Source organism: Palaemon carinicauda, chromosome 22 (genome assembly GCF_036898095.1).
Source record: "Palaemon carinicauda isolate YSFRI2023 chromosome 22, ASM3689809v2, whole genome shotgun sequence".
Taxonomy (NCBI): Eukaryota; Metazoa; Arthropoda; class Malacostraca; order Decapoda; family Palaemonidae; genus Palaemon; species Palaemon carinicauda.
The window spans coordinates 35,967,100-35,986,638 of record NC_090746.1 but is presented as its reverse complement, the minus strand read 5'-3'; the positions used below and the strand labels follow the sequence as shown (position 1 = coordinate 35,986,638).

Sequence of the window (19,539 nt, the reverse complement as noted above, 5' to 3'; positions counted from 1 at the left end):
TGGTTTAGGTTGCAAAGACTTCCTAATTCCTTAGTCTATCAGACTGCAAACCTTGTAAGGCACTAAACATACTTTAGGTTGCACCCAAAATATCATCAACCTTGTGGTTTTTGGGTGAAACAATTATTATTATTATTATTATTATTATTATTATTATTACTAGCTAAGCTACAACCCTAGTTGGAAAAGCAGGATGCTATAAGCCCAAGGGCTCCAACAGGGAAAAATAGCCCAGTGAGGAAAGGAAATAAGGAAATAAATATAAGATATAAGAAGTCATGAACAATTAAAATAAATATTTCAAAAATATTAACAACATTAAAACAGATATTTGATATATAACTATAAAAGGACTTATGTAAGCCTGTTTAACATTAGAACATTTGCTGCGAGTTTGAACTTTTGAAGTTCTACTGATTCAACTACCCGATTAGGAAGATCTTTCCACAATTTGGTCACAGCTGGAATAAAACTTCTAGAGTACTGTGTAGTATTGAGCCTCATGATGGAAAAAACCTGACTATTAGAATTAACTGCATGCCTAGTATTACGAACAGGATGGAACTGTCCGGAAGATCAGAATGCAAAGAATGGTCAGAATTATAAAAAATCCTATGCAACATGCATAATGAAGTTAGCTGACTCTCTTGGCCGAAGCCAGAGCAAGCAGGAACACCATCTTCCATGTGAGGTGGCGATTGGAGGCCTGGCGTAGAGGTTCATAGGGGAAGCCCTTCAGAGACCTGAGGACCCGAACTACGTTCCAAGGGGGAGGTCTTAGCTCTGCCTGGGGACAAGTAAGCTCCGTAACTACGTATGAGCAAAGAAAGTTCCGATGAGGAAATATCGACTCCTTTCAGTCTAAAGGCGAGACTCAAGGCTGAGTGGTAGCCTTTGACTGCCGAGACCGAGAGAAGATTTCTTCCCGAAGGTATACAAGAAACTCCGCTATAGTTGGAACAGAGGCATGAAGGGGAGAGATACCCCTTCCACGACACCAACCACAGAAAACTGACCACTTCACCTGGTAGATTGCCTCTGTGGATCTCCTGAGGTGTCCAGCCATTCTAAGTCTCTCTGTGTGAGGAAGTGCTGGATAGTCTTCAGGCGTGAAGTTAAAGCGAAGCTATGGCTTTGTGGAAGATGTTGGCATTTGGTTGTTTGAGGAGGTCGTGCTGTGGAGGGAGCTCCCTCAGGATCTTCGTGAGGAGATGCAGAAGGTCCGGGAACCATTCTGCGTGATGTCACAGCGGAGCTATGAGGGTCATTTGCAAGTTGTTGCTTGCTCGTACCTGGTTGAGGACTTTTCTCATCAGACAGAACGGGGGAATCGCGTAAGCGTCCAGGTTTACCCACCGTTGTTGGAAAGCATCTTGCCAAAGAGCTTGGGGATCCGGGACTGGGGAACAGTACAACGGGAGCCTGAAATTCAGGCCCGTTGCGAACAGATCCACAGTCGGGGAACCCCACCAAGTCAGGACTTTGTTGGCTATCAGAGGATTCAAAGACCACTCGGTGCCAACTATCTGAGTCGCTCTGCTCAGCTTGTCTGCTAACACATTCCATTTGCCCAGAATGAAGCGAGCTGATAGAGTCACCGAGTTGTCCTCTGCCCATCTGAGCATCTCTACTGCAAGATGGCAGAGGTGCTGCGAAAAGGTACCGCCCTGTTTTCTTAAATAGGCTACTACCGTGGTGTTGTCTCTCATCAACACTACGGAGTGCCCCGCTAGGACCTTGTGGCACTTTTTGAGGGCCAGAAAGGCTGCCCTCATCTCTAAGAGATTTATGTGCTGGTACCTTTCTGATTCGGACCATTGGCCGGAGATGTAATGGTGCAGCATGTGAACCCCCCACCCTTCTTTTGACGCATCCGGAAAAAGCATCAATTCCGGGGGAGAGACGAGAAGATCGACCCCTTTGCAGAAGTTCGGCTCCACCAGCCACCACCTGAGATCCGACTGTTCCTCTAGCCCTATGCAAACTAGGTGATGCCGGGAATCGTAGTGTTGGTTCCACTGGGATTTTAGTCGCCACTGGAGGGATCTCATCCTGAGGCGAATGTTGGGGACCAGTTGGGTCAGGGAAGAGAGGTTATCGAGAAGGCGAAGCCAATACTGCGCCAGGACCTCTTCCCGACTGAGGAAGACCTGTGCTATCTCTCTCAGTCTCTGGATCCTTTTGTCTGATGGAAACGCTTTGTGCCCTAGGATGTCTAATCGCATGCCTAGGCATACCAGTTCTTGAGAGGGGAGCAGGTGAGACCTCTCGAGGTTTACCAGGATCCCCAGATCCTGGCAAAACCTTAGAAGCTCGTCTCGGTGGCGGAGAAGGGCCGCCTCCCAGTCTGCCAGAATCAGCCAGTCGTCTAAGTATCATAGGAGACGGATGCCAACTGTGAGTCCAAGATGATACTAGGGCGAATACTCTCGTGAATACCTGGGGTGCTGTGGAAAGACCGAAACACAGTACCCTGAACTGGTAATGCTTCCGATTGAACATGAATCTCAAATACTTCCCAGAAGACGGGTGAATTGGGATCTGGAAGTTTACGTCCTTTAGATCTAGAGTGCATTTTAGAATGGCATTTTATTATTGGACTGAGAGGTATTTTGTTGGGTTCTAGCACATGTAGGTGTGTATGGAAATGAGAAGACAATTTTTACTGACAGAGAATGCTGCTGCTGAGTTGCTACTAAGATGGTATCCCATTTTCTGTGATGATTGTTTACCCAGCATTAAGAATTTGATTTATAATAATTAGCAACAGCATTGGGATAGTTTACTTGAAAATAAAATGAGAGAAATAGCAAATTTTATATCCCCTCAGAAGTATAACATAATGCCCTGAAACTGGGGAACTACTCTTTGTTGTCTCCACATTGGTCACACTTGGCTGTCATATAAATTTCTGTGAATTGGCCAATACCAACCATATTGCAACGACTGTTTGGTACCTTTGACAGTGAGGCATTTGTTGACTGAATGTCCCACTTATAGTACCGAAAGATATCCATTCGAGGTGAGGATGGCAGATTCATCCTTGCGAAGATTCTTGTACATTTACTATGGTAGTGGTATTTTTAGATTTATTTCAGAAACAGATCTTCTGAAAGCCATTTAACTTTTATAATAACATCACTTTTATGGTTTTAATTGAATATTCTTTTATTGTTTATTTATAATAAATGCTATCGGCGTCAATGACCGTAGATGTAAGGATGCCAGAAAACTTCAAATAAGTCAATCATTCCATACCTCCTAACATGGAAATCTTATATATTATTAGCAACTTTTTCACCAATACTATGGTAATGGTCGATGTCCTTCAGTATCCAGGAGAAAGTCTGAACTCCTGCATTCTCTCCCAACTCCAGAGTATAAGACCAGTAGATGCAAGGAAGTCAGATGGACATCACAACTTCTGATATTTAAGAGAACTGTTTTGGTACTGGAGCTTCTCATGGTAACCCAGAGAAGACAACCGGAATGAATAAAGAGGGCTGTAGGCAATCACTCTTAGACTAAGTCGCAGTAAAATTGCTTGAATGATGACTAAAGAAGTCTAAATGACGTCTTCCCTGGGAAGAATTCAGTCAACAGAACAAAGATTATTCAGGTCATTAGAAGAACTCTTAATACTCAGGGTTATTCAAGAATTTTGAGCTTTTTCAAGACCACTTCTCCCAGAATATGGACTGTTTGACAATTTTGAGAAACAGATCTCGTATCAGTCATGGATGATTTTGTCCGATTCTGCATCTTGAAGCAGGTCCTCGATTAAGATATGTAGACCTCTCCTCCCTGGGAGAACTCTTTCTTTACAGAGAACAACCACCCTCCTATTGAGATAGGGGAGTGATGTACTCTCCTAAGATTATCATAACTATCCCAGACATGAAGACTTAAGTTAAGGGTCTGACCTTTTAATTTTTCTTTGGCTTTACTTTACTGCCAGCCAAGGAAAATAATTCAGTTAACAGGGTCTATTTCCCAGAAACAAAATTCAGAAATTACTCTGTTTTATGGGGATACTTTATTCTCATTTTGATAAAGAGAGACCAGATTCCAGTAAATTTTTGTTGGACTTTTTCATGATCTTGTATATCAAGAAGTCCATTGATGAGCAGAGTGTTTTGAACCCTTTGTCCAGGGATACTATGTATCCCTTTAATTATTGTTTCCACAGATCAGAAGTGAAGTTCTTAATCCCGACCATGTTCTCCATTGGTCAGGACCTAACATGAAAACTCACTACCCTCAGGGAAAACGTTGCCAGTGACCCCTCCCCCTCTCGAACACATGGCATCAGTGGATCTGTCACATTTACCCTTTTCTGGTTCAATGACAAAATCCCAGAATCCAGTTGGAAATGATCACAGATTTGACTATCAAAGAGGTATCTGATGACTCATATAGCAAGTTACTCTGTCCCTTAAGTCCAGCGTGATATTTCTGATAAGAACAAAATATCTTGGACCTAATATCTCCGATTTGTTTGTGAGCTCTGGCTGGTCTAAAAGAAAGTTTTCAGAAACATTATCTTTTTCTGTTTAAGAGAAACTATCATGAGACCTTATACATCCTTAGTGAAAGCATTGCTAAGGGATCCCCCCTCGAGCACATAATACAGTATATGTTGGCTTGCCGCAACCTTATCCTTCTGCAGAAACCACTCTGTTGTACAAGTCCTGAAAGCTTGTGCATAGAAGAGACAAACCTTTTTTATGGACTATTATCTTAGAGATGGCAAATACAGGTGACACAATTTCTATAGGCATTATGGTTGCAGCGCAACAAATAATCTGTCAGCTTTCACAGGACACGTAATTGTTCTTACCTCAGGCATCATTTATTCTTTGGATTATAATGGTATAATGGACTCTACGACGAATGGTGATCTTGGTTGGACTTGAGGCCTTCCATTGGTTTTCACCCTAATATAAGTAAGAATGCCTTGAAATTAATATTTTTGTACACTTGATGTTCATATACCTTCACCCGTGGCAAACAATTTTATTCTTAGAATTGAATGTTAGGCCTTGCCTCTTTATGAACTGGCTATATTGTTCACTAATACAGTAATTCACTTTAATCTCTTGTTATTACTTATAGTAATTGTATCTGTCAGAGAGTAAGGGTACAGTTCTTAACTTCACAGAGACTTCCTCCTTCCTAGGGATAACTCCCATATAAATGACTGAGAAGTTTGCATCCGCATAAGAATAAACTACAAATTTAATACAAATTGTATTTTTCCTAGCTTAACAAACCTGAGTCATTTATCAAAGATCCCACCTAACCCCCCCCCATAAGTCTTTGACCTGGTGAGTATTGTGAGGAAGCGATGCGGGCTAGAGTTTTCTTGCCGCATACGCATGCACTATGGTTGCCTAGCAACGAAGCATGGTGCAATCAAACTAATATTTTGTTATTGGCTGGTTGTAGAAAAGAGGACTACCAGTAACCTATATAAATGAGCCAGTTTGTATAGCTAGGAAAAATACAAGTTGTATTAAAAATTTGTAGTTTTACATGTAGAAATAGATGTTAGATTATTTTAATATATTTGTGTTTTTCCTAACTAGACAAACCTGATGACCTTTAGTTACACACCCCACCTCAGCCACCTTGTAAATCTTAGGTTAAGGCTAAAGTGAATGTTACTTTACCTGGCGGGTAGCTAGGGCCTACCCGCTACCCACCAACTACTACTACTACCTTGTTGAAAGTTTAAATGACCATTCCAGCATTTTTGAAAGTCACTCCTACTAAAGGTCTCAGGTTTGAATAATTAGGATATTTATATTTGATAAGAACATTTTCATCTTCAAAATCTGGGAAGTTTTTATACCTCAGTGAAATCTATTATTTGTTTTCTTTTTCTTTTTCTAAAATGTATAATGTTTTTCAGTCAAGTTATGAAGGTGAGACAAATGTAGCTGATATCTTGTTTGGTGTTCCTTCCCATGAAATTGGATTCCGCAGAAACAGAAACCCTGACCGTGTGATTACTTTTGCCATCACATTAGCGCTTAAACACTACAATGAAGAGTAAGTATCCTACTAGTAAAAGGCTTTTTGTCATTGATCCATCTAAATTACCAAAACTGATTTGTTCCAGCATTATATACAGGCCCTTTCACTCTCTAGAGTGATGATTTCGGCGACAGCTGAAACTAGCCAAATGGCTTTTTAGCGAGATGTAACTACCCATGGCTAGGTAGCAGTGGTTAGACTGGCCACCCTTCCACACTCGGAGCAGTAACATGGTGTCATTTTTTATATTGTCTCCATGAAGAACAGATATGCTTTCATTCTCTCCGGTCAACCCATTTACTCGTTCCAACGATTTAATACAAATTGTCCTAAACTTTATAAAAACCTTCCGTCACTTTTTCTTTAAGGAAGATAGTAATGTGATGCTCCATGATGCTGGTTTGTCCTGGCATTAAAGGGCTCTGGTATAGCACCTTTATGTCAGCCATGGAGATGGGTCCTCACGGCCTTTGTCCTGCGTGCAAAGGTCACTCCTGTGTGCAAGACTCCCTCCCAATGCCTGTGGTTTGGTAGACAGCGGAAGAAGGCCTAGAGGAATTCTTCCGCTTTGAGTTCATCCTCGAAGGTGAAGAAACCTCGCCTTCTTACTTTATCAGCTCGCTCCTGTCACTCCTACTCTGATCGATCAGTTTCCTCCGGTGATTGGTCGAATAGGACTGGTGGCTTGCAGATTCCCCATGCAAGGAGCAGCTGCTTAAGGTCATTTGGTTGGGGACACAGAAGGAGCACATGACTGCCTCCCTAGGGGTTGACTTCGGTTATCATCTTTGAGACACTGGAGGTCACGTACCAAGGAGCCTCTCATGTCTCTGCCCGTGGCGACCTCAGCTTCTGCTTAACCACCCTACATTCATGGAGCTTTTGCAGGCAAATGTGATCAGTTGCAGACGAGTATCCCTCAGGGGTACCCTTTGGGGGATTTTTTTCCGGGTGAACCCAGCTACATTTCACAGCTTGCAGTGTATGATGCCTACCCTCAACCTGAGCTTGCTCAGAATATTGAGTGTGTGCAGAGTTCAGTGCATGGAGGATCGCCTCCAGATGATTAGCGTAATCGCCCGTTTAGTTCGTGACCGAGGCGTCCCTCACCCGAGTGGTTGCCCCATGGGGCTTCCACAAGTGTGTGCTCTATTCATTGATGACTCACTCAAGCTCTTCAAAGCATAGCTTTACGTAGTTAGATGAAGATGGGGTTAGGCAGCTGTTTGTAGCTCCCTCACCTCACTATTGTGTTCGCAGAACTCTACAAAATGCCCTCTTAATGAGGAATGCCTTGATGAAGTCATTGAGCTTCAGCACAGCGTATCATATCTGCGCTGAAACCTTGTGACAGGCAAGAGGGCTCTCAAAATATTTTCACTATGCTATTTCTACTCCTCAACATTACTCCTACCCTCTAATTTGAACAACTTTTGTTTAGATTGCTGTCCTAACACACACTCACACACACAGTGCCATATTTAGGTGAAGAGTCCTATGCTAGAGAGCTATTGGAGGCACCTGTCATAATGGAGGTACATAATCCTAATAGCTCTCCATCTTTCAATCAGAAAAGAGGGAGACCACCATTCCTCTCCCCTCCAATGAGAAATGCAAAAATACCCATTGCAAATAGGTACAATATTTTATCTGAAAAAGATGATTCTTCAAAAAACTAGAATCAATAAAAAATTCAAGTTGATGTACACCATTCCCCTTAACAATTACGTCAAAAGAAAAGGAAAAGGATAAATGTAAAACCAAATTTATCAAGACCCTCCAAAGAAGCCTACAGAAAATAATGTTGGAATAAAAACTGCCAATGGGGAGACCTCATCTAAGATATCTTCCAGAAATAAACCAGTTTTATGAATAGTACTTACCTGGCAGTTATATATATATAGCTGATATCTCTAAATCAGCTATATATATATAACTGCCAGGTAAGTATTCATAAAACTTTGTTTTATCATAAAAACTCCATTTTTATGAATAGTACTTACCTGGCAGTTATATATATATATATATATATAGCTGATTTAGAGATATCAGCAATATATATATAAATGCCAGGTAAGTATTCATAAAACTTTGTTTTATCATAAAAACTCCATTTGTTCCAACACGGAATACTTACCTCGAACTACTTTCTTAGGAGTATCTGGGATTTCCTCCCAACCGACCAGAGTTTTGTGTAGTTTACCCCTAGTCCCGTTTTCTATGAGGGGTAACCTCAGGTGGAGTGGAACATGCCCTGAGGCTATCCCCCAGGTCAGAGAGCATGCTTGCTCAGGTCTCGATCTCCAGTAAGTTCTCTGGTCGCGCCGTGATAACATCTCGGCGCTCTCTCTTACCCAGTGCGACCCTGTGTCCCCGACCCCCCTTTTTGTGTCTTTCGAGGTCCCCACGTGGACTTATTATTATTATTATTATTATTACTATCCTAGCTTCAGCCCTATTTGGAAAAGCAAGATGCTTTAGCCCAGGGGCTCCAATAAGGAAGAATAGCCCAGTGAGGAAATGAAATAAGGAAATAAATAGCTGAAGAGAACAAATTAACAATAAATCATCCTTCCTACCCTTATCCTCTGTGTTCGTCGTGTAGGGGCAGCTTATGTTCTCCTACAGCCACGTGTCCGGAGTGCGAGTCCTGGAACGTGGTGCAGTGGGTGCGCTTCGGCACCAAGAAGAAGAATGCGTCCAAGAGGTCTCATAGGAAGGAGAGCCTCTCCTCGCCGCTTACTTCTCCCGATGCCTCGTCGAATGGAGGTTCTTTAGACAGCCATCTTCCCCTACCCAGAGTAGGGGACGAGGTAAGTCAGTTGTGGGGAAATGCCCATTGCTCTTCCCCAGGAGTCGGAGTGTGTGCGGTATAGCACCTAGAAGAAGTAGGCGACGAAGTGGTCGCCTGAGAAGACTAGCGCCCCTTCCCCCCCTTGCTTCGCCGGGCGTCTCGTCTGACAGAGCTTCCCTACCACCCTCCCCTACCCAGAGTAGGGGACGAGGTAAGTCCATTGTGGGGAAGAGGGCCGCTGCCCTTCCCCAAGAGTCTGATCTTCAGGATAGTGGGCTTGTGGCGTCGTTCCAGACGAGTGAGGGGCGGGAGTGTGTTGGGAGACGGAGTCCTGGTGCTAGCAGGCCACGTCTCCTCTGATGACCCCATGTGGGGGAAAAATGTCCCTAATTCTTCTCCAGCCTCTTTGGCGTGTTTTTCAGTCACTTCTGCAGCCGAGGACGTCGCCGAGAAGGAGCCTCCCAAGTCTGAATTGCAGCGTTCCCCGGACCGGCAGTCCAGGGATTTCTCGCCACGAAGGCCATCCTCCAGACGCAGATATGACCCTCGCAGGGAGAAATGCGAGAAGGCCGCTTCAGGCAGGCGTAAGGCCGCGAAGCTTCCGGTTCACCCCGCCAGCAGGGGGAACCGTGCTTCCTTACGGGCAGCCTGGCTGAATCAGCACAGCTGGTTCGGCCCTCGGACTTGAAGGAACGGTTCCCTCCGTTGGGTCAGCCCACGGGATCCGCGTCCTCGTCCCCCAGAGAGAATACACGAACGGTATTCCTCGCCGGCATGGCGATGCCAGTTCTGACCCCCGAACCTGGTGCGGAGGCTCCCGCCGGGGAAGACCGGTATCACCGCAGGGGAGTGCCTGTTATTCCGGAACCGAAGCGCACGGTGGGAGTGCCCGGTGACCCGGCTCCTCGGGATCGCTACAGCAGGCTCTGGCAGACCGGCATAAGTCCTCCAAAGGCCCCCTAGCTCGGCACGAGCGCAGTGGACCCAGGACGGAGGCCCCCGTTCCGACGGTGATGCCAGTCGACAGGCGTAAGACCGCGAAGGGTCCGGTTCCATCCGCCCAGCGGAGAGAGTCGCCCCCTTCGGTCTGGCAGTCGAGTCCTGACCTCCAAAGGCCACCTAGCTCGGCACAAGCGCAGTGTACCCAGGACAGAGGCCCCCGTTCCGACAGGCATAAGCCCGTGAAGGTTCCGACTTCTCCCGCCCAGCGGAGAGAGTCGCCTCTTCGGACTGGCAGCCTTGTCCCGGCCTCCGGTCCTTCGATGGCCAGCCCTGAACGAAGGAACCAACCAGCCAGCACGGGGAAGCCCATGGCTCCATGGATATCCGCAGGAGCTCCATCCTTCCAGCGGAAGTAGCCGCTGGATCGACCCGGCAGCATGGCTTCCATACCCGGTACCACGACTGCTCCATTCAGGATTCGTGGTCAACCGCTGGTAGGCCAGGGTACTCACACCCCACGGATTCCCCGGGAGGGGGTAGACCCATGATCCAAGCATTGGAGGTGGCCGCTGACACACCCATGATGGCTCCCTCCGCCCCGGCGTCTCCATCCGTGATGGAACCAGCCGTGCCATCGTCCTGGACAGCCCCATCCAAGCATTGGAGGTGGCCGCGGACACACCCATGACGGCTACATCCCTCCCGGCGGCTCCATCCGTGATAGAGCCAGCCATGCCATCGTCCTGGTCAGCCCCAGCCAAGCATTGGAGGTGGCCGCTGACACTCCCATGACGGCTACCTCCGTCCTGGCGGTTCCATCCGTGATGGAGCCAGCCGTGCCATCGTCCCGGCCAGCCCCATCCAAGCATCAGAGGAGGCCGCTGACATGGCAGGGTACTTAAACCCCACGGATTTCCCCGGGAGGGGGTAGGCCCATGACGGCTCCATCCGTGACAAAGGCAGAGTGGTTTTTCCCCGAGCGGGTCGAACGGGGCTATTGCCTCTCCAGTGCCTGTCTCGGTGGCCGCTGGAGAGGGAGCCTCGCACCTTTGCCCAGTGCCTCTTCGGCTCTGTCCGCCCGTCGGATGTAGAAGTTGGCACACGTAATCTTTCCCTTGCCTTGCCCCCCGTAGGGGAGCTTCGACTCCTCAGTTAACCTTCAGACCCTCCTACTCAGACTCCAGGAGAGGGCGTTCAGGCCGCGGCTCTCGAAGGAGTTAGGAGGAGAGGTCCCCCCTACTCCTGCTGGCGCCTCAGGTGGGGGGGATGCCTCAAACGATATTGGCAAACATGGCGGGACCACGGAGCGGATACGGGGACCGTAGCAGTACTAAAGGAGGGGTACAAGCTTTCTTTCCTAGCGGACCGCCACCTCGGATCCCAGATCAACAGGCGGAGTGGTTGGCATCCAGAGACCCTGGAGAGTAGCAGTATTGCAGGAAGATGGCTCGGCAATGCTGGCGAAAGGGGCAGTAGAACCAGTCGAGAACCGAGTCCAGGGTTCTACAACAGCCTCTTCCTGGTGGAAAAGGCGACAGGGTTCTGGAGACCTTTCAGCCCTCAACAATTCGTGTACAACACCGGTTTCAAGATGGACACTCCGAAGTCGGTCCTAGCGACCTTGAAGGAGGAGGACGGCTGAGGTCCATAGGCCTCAAAGCCGTCTACTTCCAGGTCCCTGTTCATCCCTGCAACAGGAGGTTCCTAAGGGTAAATTGGAGTACCAATACATGGCAGTTCAAAACCCTATGCTCCAGACTGTCGACAGTCCTCAGGGCTTCACGAAGGTCTTCTCAACAGTTTCAGGCTGGGCGTACGAACAGGACGTCCGCCAGATTCGGTACTTAGGTGACTGGTTGTTGCTTTCAGTCCCAGAGGAAGTACTGAGGGAGCAAGACGAGAAGCTCCTGCAGTTCTACAACGTCTTGAGTACCATCATCAACCTGGAGAAGTTCCGGCTGATTTCCTCCACCAGGATGACCTACCTAGGGTTGGTTCTAGACTCCCGGATGGCGAGGGCCTTCCCCTCCGCGGAGAAACTGGACACCCTGAAACAGATACTCTGGCCCTTCCTGTCGGGCCAACCCAGGAGAGCCAAGGTCTGGCAAAGACTGAGAGGACTCCCCGCACTAGATAGTCCTGGTGTCCCCAGAGACGAAGGAGGTCCTGGGGTGGTAGCAATCGGAATGAACACCCTCAAGGGAATGCCCTTTTCTGCCGTCCCTCCGGAGATGCTCCTGTTCACTGGCATATCCAAGGAGAGATGGGGTGCTCATCTTTTCGACAAAATGGCAAAAGGTAAATGGGAAGTCGAGGAGACGAACCTGCACATATACATGCTGGAGATGAGGATCGTCCATCTACCCCAGGGAAGCTCCGGGGTTTCGGGGTGCGACAACGCCACAGTGGTGGCCTACGTGAAAGAGCAAGGAGGACTAAAGTCGAAGGAACGGTGCAATCTCACGATGGAGTTCCTAGGATTGGCGGAAGTGGAACAAATTAAATTTTCAGCCAGGTTCTCTCCGTGGAAGAGGAACGTCCTGGCCGACGGCCTCAACTGGAAGGGTCGAGTGGTAGGGCCCGAGTGGTCCCTACTCCCAGAAGTGGTCAAAACCCTCTCCCTGAAGTGGGGCTCGCCGGTGTTCGACCTCTTCGCCACGAGACTAAACGCACAACTCCCCGTGTTCTGTTTTCCTGTGCCAGATCCAGCGGCAGCGTTCGAGGATGCCTTCCAATGAGACGGACGGCCAACCTGTGGGTGACTTTGGTAGCGTCCTGGTGGCCAGAGAGGGAGTGGTTCGCGGATCTAAAGGAACTGGCATGCCTTACACCTGGGACACTTCCAGACAGGCCAGACCTTCTCCGGCAGCCTCACTTCCAGAGGTTCCACGAAAACCCTTGGTCCCTCCTTCACGTGTGGAGGTTATCGAGCGTCTCCTGAAAAAGGAAGGATTTCCGTCGAGGCCAGCATCAAGGATGGCAGGGTACCTGAGGCGTTCGTTAGTCGAGGTGTACCAGGCGTAGTGGGCTACCTTTTCTAAGGGGTGCTCCTCGAAGAACATCAGGCCATTAGGGGCCTCCATTCACGAGATAGCAGACTTCGTGGTCTATCTCAGGGACGAAGTGGGCATGTCCATCCCAAGTCTTCCTCCTGAAGGACATAGGCCTGGGTGCCTCCAAGTAGATCTCGACGCTCTTCAAGAGCTTCGAGCAGTCGTTTTTCCCTCAAGCCGTTTGAGTGCCCCAGGGGGATGTGGCTTGGGTACTTGAAGTTGATTTTGGAACCTCCCTTCGAGCCTCTAAAAGACATTCTAGACAAGGAGCTCACCCTCAAGGCAGTCTTTCGTTTAGCTCTGGCATCAGCAAAGAGTAGGTGAGATTCCTGGCCTGTCGTACGAGATCTCACACTCGAAGGGTTGGCGAGATTCTGCTTTCAGATTCTTACCCTCCTTCGTAGCCAAGACTCAGAATCCAGTTGTTTGGGACCCCAAAATGGAATTGTTCCCAGTGCCAGCTATCCCTCGCTCGGACAACCCGAGGGACTTGCAGTATGGCAGTATTTAGAAAGGACAGCTAGATTTCATCCCGAGATCAAGAGTCTGTTCTTTTTCCTCGGGACTGTGAAGGAGCCAGTCTCCAAGAACACTTTCTTCTTCTGGATAAGGCAAGTGATCGTCAGGCCCTACAATAGTGCAGGGGTCCCCTTTCCAAGAAAGCCCAGACCCCACTGCATTAGGAGTCTAAATGCTTCTTTGGCATTTGAGAAGTACATGGCAGTGGGCCAAAGCCTGCGGGCAGGTACTTGGTCTAACCAGTTGACCTTTACGGCTCACTGCTTGAAGGGCTACTCGAGAAAGTCCCTGGGCGGGTTCTCGCGCGGTCCCGTCATTTCCGTGCTCCAAATGGTTTAAGGGTGTAGCCCCAGCGGTAACTGCGGGTAGCGAGTCCAAGAGAGACAGGTTCCTTCCTGAGCTCTTGTTCTTCCTTCCCCTATTTCCTTACCGGAAATGGCTCGGGTAGCCCCCTGAAACTGCCATGGGATACACTATCATTGGAAGGACATTTCTCTAGGATTCTTGCAGAAGTGAGTTACATAGTTTTCCCTTGTTCTCGTATTTTCTTTGAGGTCAGCAGAACCTAATCTCCTACCTAGGTTCCTCTTCTATTCTCGTCATGGTCTCTAGGTCCTGAAGGACACTCCCACCTCCTAAGGTATAAGTCTCCTAAGAAAGTAGTTCGAGGTAAGTATTCCGTGTTGGAACAAATCACAAATTTTAAGTAATTTGTATTTTTCCTAACAATACTTACTTCGAACTACTTTCGGGTAATGGCCCGCCCATCCTACCCCGAGTGCCTTGCTGGACTTCATAGATACCTAAGCTATCAAGAACTTACTGGAGATCGAGACCTGAGCAAGCATGCTCTCTGACCTGGGGGATAGCCTCAGGGCATGTTCCACTCCACCTGAGGTTACCCCTCATAGAAAACGGGACTAGGGGTAAACTTCACAAAACTCTGGTCGGTTGGTAGGAGATCCCAGATACTCCTAAGAAAGTAGTTCGAGGTAAGTATTGTTAGGAAAAATACAAATTACTTAAAATTTGTGATTTTTCTACTCCATTTTGCGATGGAATTGTCAGGGCTTAAGGGCCAAATATAAAGAACTTAAACTCTTAATTAATGAGCACTCCCCTATAATTATATGTCTACAGGAGAGCAATCTTGATGCTAATACTCCTTGTCCTTGAGATTATGTTAGCTATAGGACACCATATGATCAACAAGCAGGGAGCCATTGGGGAAGTCTTGTATATGTTCGTTGAGATATTCCCCAAATATTCGCCTGTTTGTACCCCTCTGCAGGCAGTGGTTGTACAAATTGAAATAGGAAGAAAATACACAATTTGCTCTTTTTATTTGCCTTTAAATGACAACATCTCATGAAATAATTTTGTAGAGGTGATTCAACAACTCCCTCAACCTTTTCTCTTTCTGGCAGATTTGAATGGTAGACATTCTTCATGGGGCAATGTTTTAGCAAACAAGGGGCAACATTATATCATCAATTGTGGAAAGGGAAGATGTGGGACTCCTTAATACAGTAGAGCCCACACACTTTCATGTTCGGACGGGTACCTTGTCATGCATTGACCTTTCAATTGCAAGCTCTAACTGCCCTCTTGATTTTTATTGGAGAACATTAGATGATATGCGTTCTATTGATCATGCACCAATTATTATAAACTTCAACAGAACACTGAAAGTGTTGATGATGCCATACACTTACTAAATGGAACTTCTTACAGCAGGAGTCGATTCAATTCCCCAAACAACAGGGTTATTCAAACAACAAACCCATCCCTTGTTTGTCTTCAGAACTAACTGCCCTGCACAGAACCACAAGAAAATCTTTAACTCGATTACGTAGACACCGTACAGAGGAGAATTTGATTATATACAAGAAATGTAGAGTACATTTCCGCTATGCAATGAAAGAAGCTAGTCACTAGTCTTGGATATCTTTTTTTTTTTTCCCTCAGTCAACAGCAGAACACCACCAGACACTGTATGAAGGAAAGTAAAAATGATAGCTGGCAAATTTACCCCCAACCCAACATCAGTGTTGAAGGTTAATGGTCAGTATGTGATTGGAGCAGCTGATGTTAGCAATGACCTGGCTGATCATTTCTCCAATATATCCTGCAAGTGTGAAGCAGTTCCTGGTTACCAGTATAGAAGCATTGAAAAATGGAAAATTCTACATTGTACATCAGAAAAGGAAGAATCTTACAATGCTCCCTTTATTAAAGGGAATTGGATTCTGCATTTGCTAGTTGCAAAATACAGGCCCTGGACCCAATGAAATTCCTTATGCAATGATTAAATTTGTACTTGTTATACCAAGTTAATTTTTTTAACCATTATTAACAGAATATGGCATGATCATAGCTATCCAAGTGTTTGGGAACTAGCCATTATTTTAGCCTTTTTAAAACCTGGTAATGATAAGTGTTTAGCAGCAAACTATTAACCTGTTCCATTGACATCTTGCTTATGTAAGGTCATGGAGAAGATAGTCAGTGCAAGAATGGTGTGGTATCTGGAGAGGAAGGGTATTTTATCACCTATCCAATGTGGATTTAGAAAAATGCACTCAACGACTGATGCATTTGTACAACTTGAGTCCTGTATTTGTGAAGCCTTTGCTTCCAAACAGTACCTTTTTTTTTTTTTTTTTTTTTTTTTTTTTTTTTTTTTTTTTTTTTTTTTTTTTTGCCTTGAGACAGCATATGATACTGCATGGAGGTACGACCTGTGACTGGACGTGACTTGCTAACTCCTGCGGCGGACTCCCATTCCCCTCGGAGACCAGCAGAGTCCTATAGGTCATCGCTGACGGAGGACCACCTGCCTCGTAGCAGGGAGCTGAAGGATTTATTCACCATTCCAAAATCCTTAGCAAGGCTTTCCTCTTCGCTGCCTCCAAGGCAGCCGGAAGCAAACACTTCCTCGGTAGTCTCCCTGTCTCCGTTCTATCCCGTTGTGGACAACGACCCACTCCGGGCTCCTATGAGTGAGAGTTTGGATGTCGAAGGGCAAAGCGATCCTGAGGACGATGCTTAGCCAGCCACCGTTAGCCCTAACCTAATTGAGGATGAGAGGGAGGGGTCTGTGTATATCTTCTGGCAGGTTTTAGCCTGCACCCGATCCATTAATGGGCTACCACATCCATCGTAGCCCCTCTAGATGGGAAGGAAATGGTCTTCGACCAGTTTAATGGCACTCAAAAACCCCTGAGGGCCAGTGCAGCTCTGCCCTGTTCAAAGGGGTTAAGGAGGGCCAAACAGAAGGCAGTGTCCAAGGCAACTGGGTCCACCTTGTCGCTCCGCTCCAACTCATCTTCCAAGCTCCTACCTCCTCCATATGTTTCAGAGGAGGTACTACGAGATTCTCGGGGAGTCTCTCCTAACACTGCCTTTCGATCACTCCATAGAGGCACTCTCGAAGACTACGTCCCTCTAAAAGCTCACAGGATTTCCAGTCTCTTTTTTTCGGCCTCCGAGATCTTCAATCAGGAGAAGGTGGCGAAGTACGCCGTGGAGGAAACTTCGTGGTTTGACTTCTGGTTGGGGTCTTTAGGACAACTGATTCAGTCTAAGGATCTGTCTCGGAAGTCCTCCTGGAAGTCTTTGGAGATTTTCATATTGTCTGGCACTCGGGCCATCGAGTTTATCTCCCATCAGGTAGTGAGTGAACCTTTGGGCTAACACTATCGCCCTCAAACCGAACTGGTGAGACGTAAGGAATGCGCCTTTCGAGGGTAATTCCTTGTTTAACCCCGAGGATCTTGAACGGGTGACAGAGAGGTGGAGGAAGTCCAGCCAGGACTCCCTGATCCAGAAGGCCTTGACAGCCACAACGGTAACCACAGCCAAAACCGCAACCAAAAAAAGGGCTAGAGACCCAAAACAGCAGGGTCAAAAGGGGTCAAAGCAAGCCTTTCGCAATAAAAAGTCCTTTCATGGAGGAAAGGGAAAGGGGATCTGGCCTAGGCCGTTCCCACTTGGACAGGCATTCCTCCCATTTGTCCTCCTGTGGGGGAATGCCTGCAAAGCTGCTAGCAGAGGTGGCTTCACCTTGGGGCCGAACCTTGGACAGTCGAGGTGATTCGTTCAGGGTATCGCGTCCCGTTCACTCTCTCTCCCTCCTCTGACTCGATTGCCGATTCCATCTAACTTCTGTGCGAAGGTATCCGCACAGTAGTGTGCCCTCAGGGCAGAAGTCCAGACCATGTTGGAGAAGGGTGCTTTCCAAGAGGTCCTCGATGGGTCCCCGGCTTTTACAGTTGACTCTTTTTTGTGAGAAAGGCGTCTGGAGGGTGGAGACCAGTCATTGACCTCTCGGCTCTGAACAGGTTTGTCGAACAGACCCCTTTCGGAATGAAGACAGCCGACACTGTCAGACAAGCGATAAGATCGCAGGACTTCATGTGCACTCTAGATCTGAAGGGTACATACTTTCAGATCCCAATCCATCTGTCTTCTGGGAAGTATCTAAGACTCGTGCTCAATCAGAAACATTACCAATTCAGGGTACTGTGTTTTGGTCTTTCCACAGCACCCCAGGTCTTTGTGAGAGTGTTCGCCCTGGTATCATCTTGGGCTCGCAGAGTCGGCATCTGTCTCCTAAGATACTTGGACAACTGGCTGATTCTGGCAGACTTGTAGGCGATCCTTTTTCACCACCGATATGAGCTTCTAAGGTTTTGCCAGTATCTTGGGATTGTGGTAAACCTCGAGAAATCTCATCTACTTCCCTCTCAAGAACTGGTATACCTAGGCATGCGCATAGACACCCTAAGGCACAAAGCTTTCCTATCAGATGAAAGAATTAGAGACACAGGAAGATAGCAAAGGTCTTCCTCAGACGGGAAGAGCTCCTAGCTCAGTACGGTAATACCTTGTGATACGAGCGTCCTAACATACGAGAAAATTGTGATACGAGGAGAGTTCTGAGCAAATTTTTGTCCTGAGATACGAGGACAAATTTGAGATACGAGGTAGTTCCCTATGCGGCCGCCAGGTACCCGCATGTGCGAGAGACTGCTCACCAGGACAGCATTGCTCGGTCTTTCCCGTCGGACCTCCGCCGCGTAAAGTTATCTCCGAGCATCGGCTGTAGTGTTTCGTTTTTTTTACAGGTTTTTTGCCTTAATCAGTGCATAATTAATTAAATAAGCAATGGGTCCAAAACAAGCGAGTGCAAACAAGGGTAGTGAAAAGAAAAAGCGTCTGATGACAGTGGAGATAAAGCATGAAATAACCGAAAAACATGAGAGTTGCATAGGAGTGACTGAGCTGGCGCCCCAATATGAGAGGAGTACATCGACTATATGTACCATCCTCACGCAGAAAAATGCTATAAAGAGCACCAAGCCTTCCAAAGGAGTAACCGTCCTGTCCAAGCTGCGTAGTGATATTCACGACGAGAGGGAGAGGCCTCTTTTAATCTAGATGAAGAAACAGTTGGCGGGAGATAGCATGACCGAGACGATCATATGTGAGAAGGCCAGCAGAATCTATGATGACTTGAAAGGGAAGCAAGCAGCCCAGAAGGGGGAGAATTTGATGCCAGCAGAAACCTGGGATACACTCGGTTGTGAGACATGGGAAAGCAGCAAGTTCTGACTCGAAAGCCGCGGATGACTTCGTCAACCTTTGCCTCGGTTATTGCCCAACATGGCTTCATCCCCCAACAAGTCTTCAACTGCGATGAAACTGGCCTTTTTTGGAAGAAAATGCCCAGGAGGACTTTCATCACGGCAGAGGAGAAGAGACTACCGGGCCATAAACCCATGAAGGACCGGTTAACTCTAGCCTTGTGTGCCAATGCCAGCAGTGATTCTAAGGTCAAGCCACTGCTGGTGTACCTCTCAGAAAACCCACATGCTTTCAAGAGCCAAAGGATCTTGAAAGAATAACTGCAAGTGATGTGGCGCGCTAATGCTAAGGCTTGGGTTACCCGGCATTTCTTCACAGAATGGGTTAATCTGTGCTTTGGTCCGGCAGTCAAAAATTATTTGGTGAAGAAAAACTTGCCAATGAAATGTCTCCTGGTCCTCGACAATGCCCCTGGTCACCCTCCTGATCTCGAAGAGGACATTCTTGATGAATTCAGGTTCCACAAGGTTCTTTATCTCATGCCCAACACCATGTCACTCCTCCAGCCCATGGAACAACAAGTTATTTCTAACTTCAAAAAAC

General features: G+C 47.2%; 1 protein-coding gene across 4 annotated transcripts in view; it reads left to right on the top strand.

Moving 5' to 3' along the window:
* Positions 1–19,539, top strand: part of SCAP (SREBP cleavage activating protein) — a 305,057-nt gene that overhangs the window by 95,837 nt on the left and 189,681 nt on the right. For all 4 annotated transcript variants that reach the window (XM_068346119.1, XM_068346120.1, XM_068346122.1 and 1 more), the window contains exon 6: positions 5,915–6,054. In XM_068346119.1, coding sequence (XP_068202220.1) covers positions 5,915–6,054 — 140 coding nt within the window. The remainder of the gene's footprint in view (positions 1–5,914; positions 6,055–19,539) is intronic.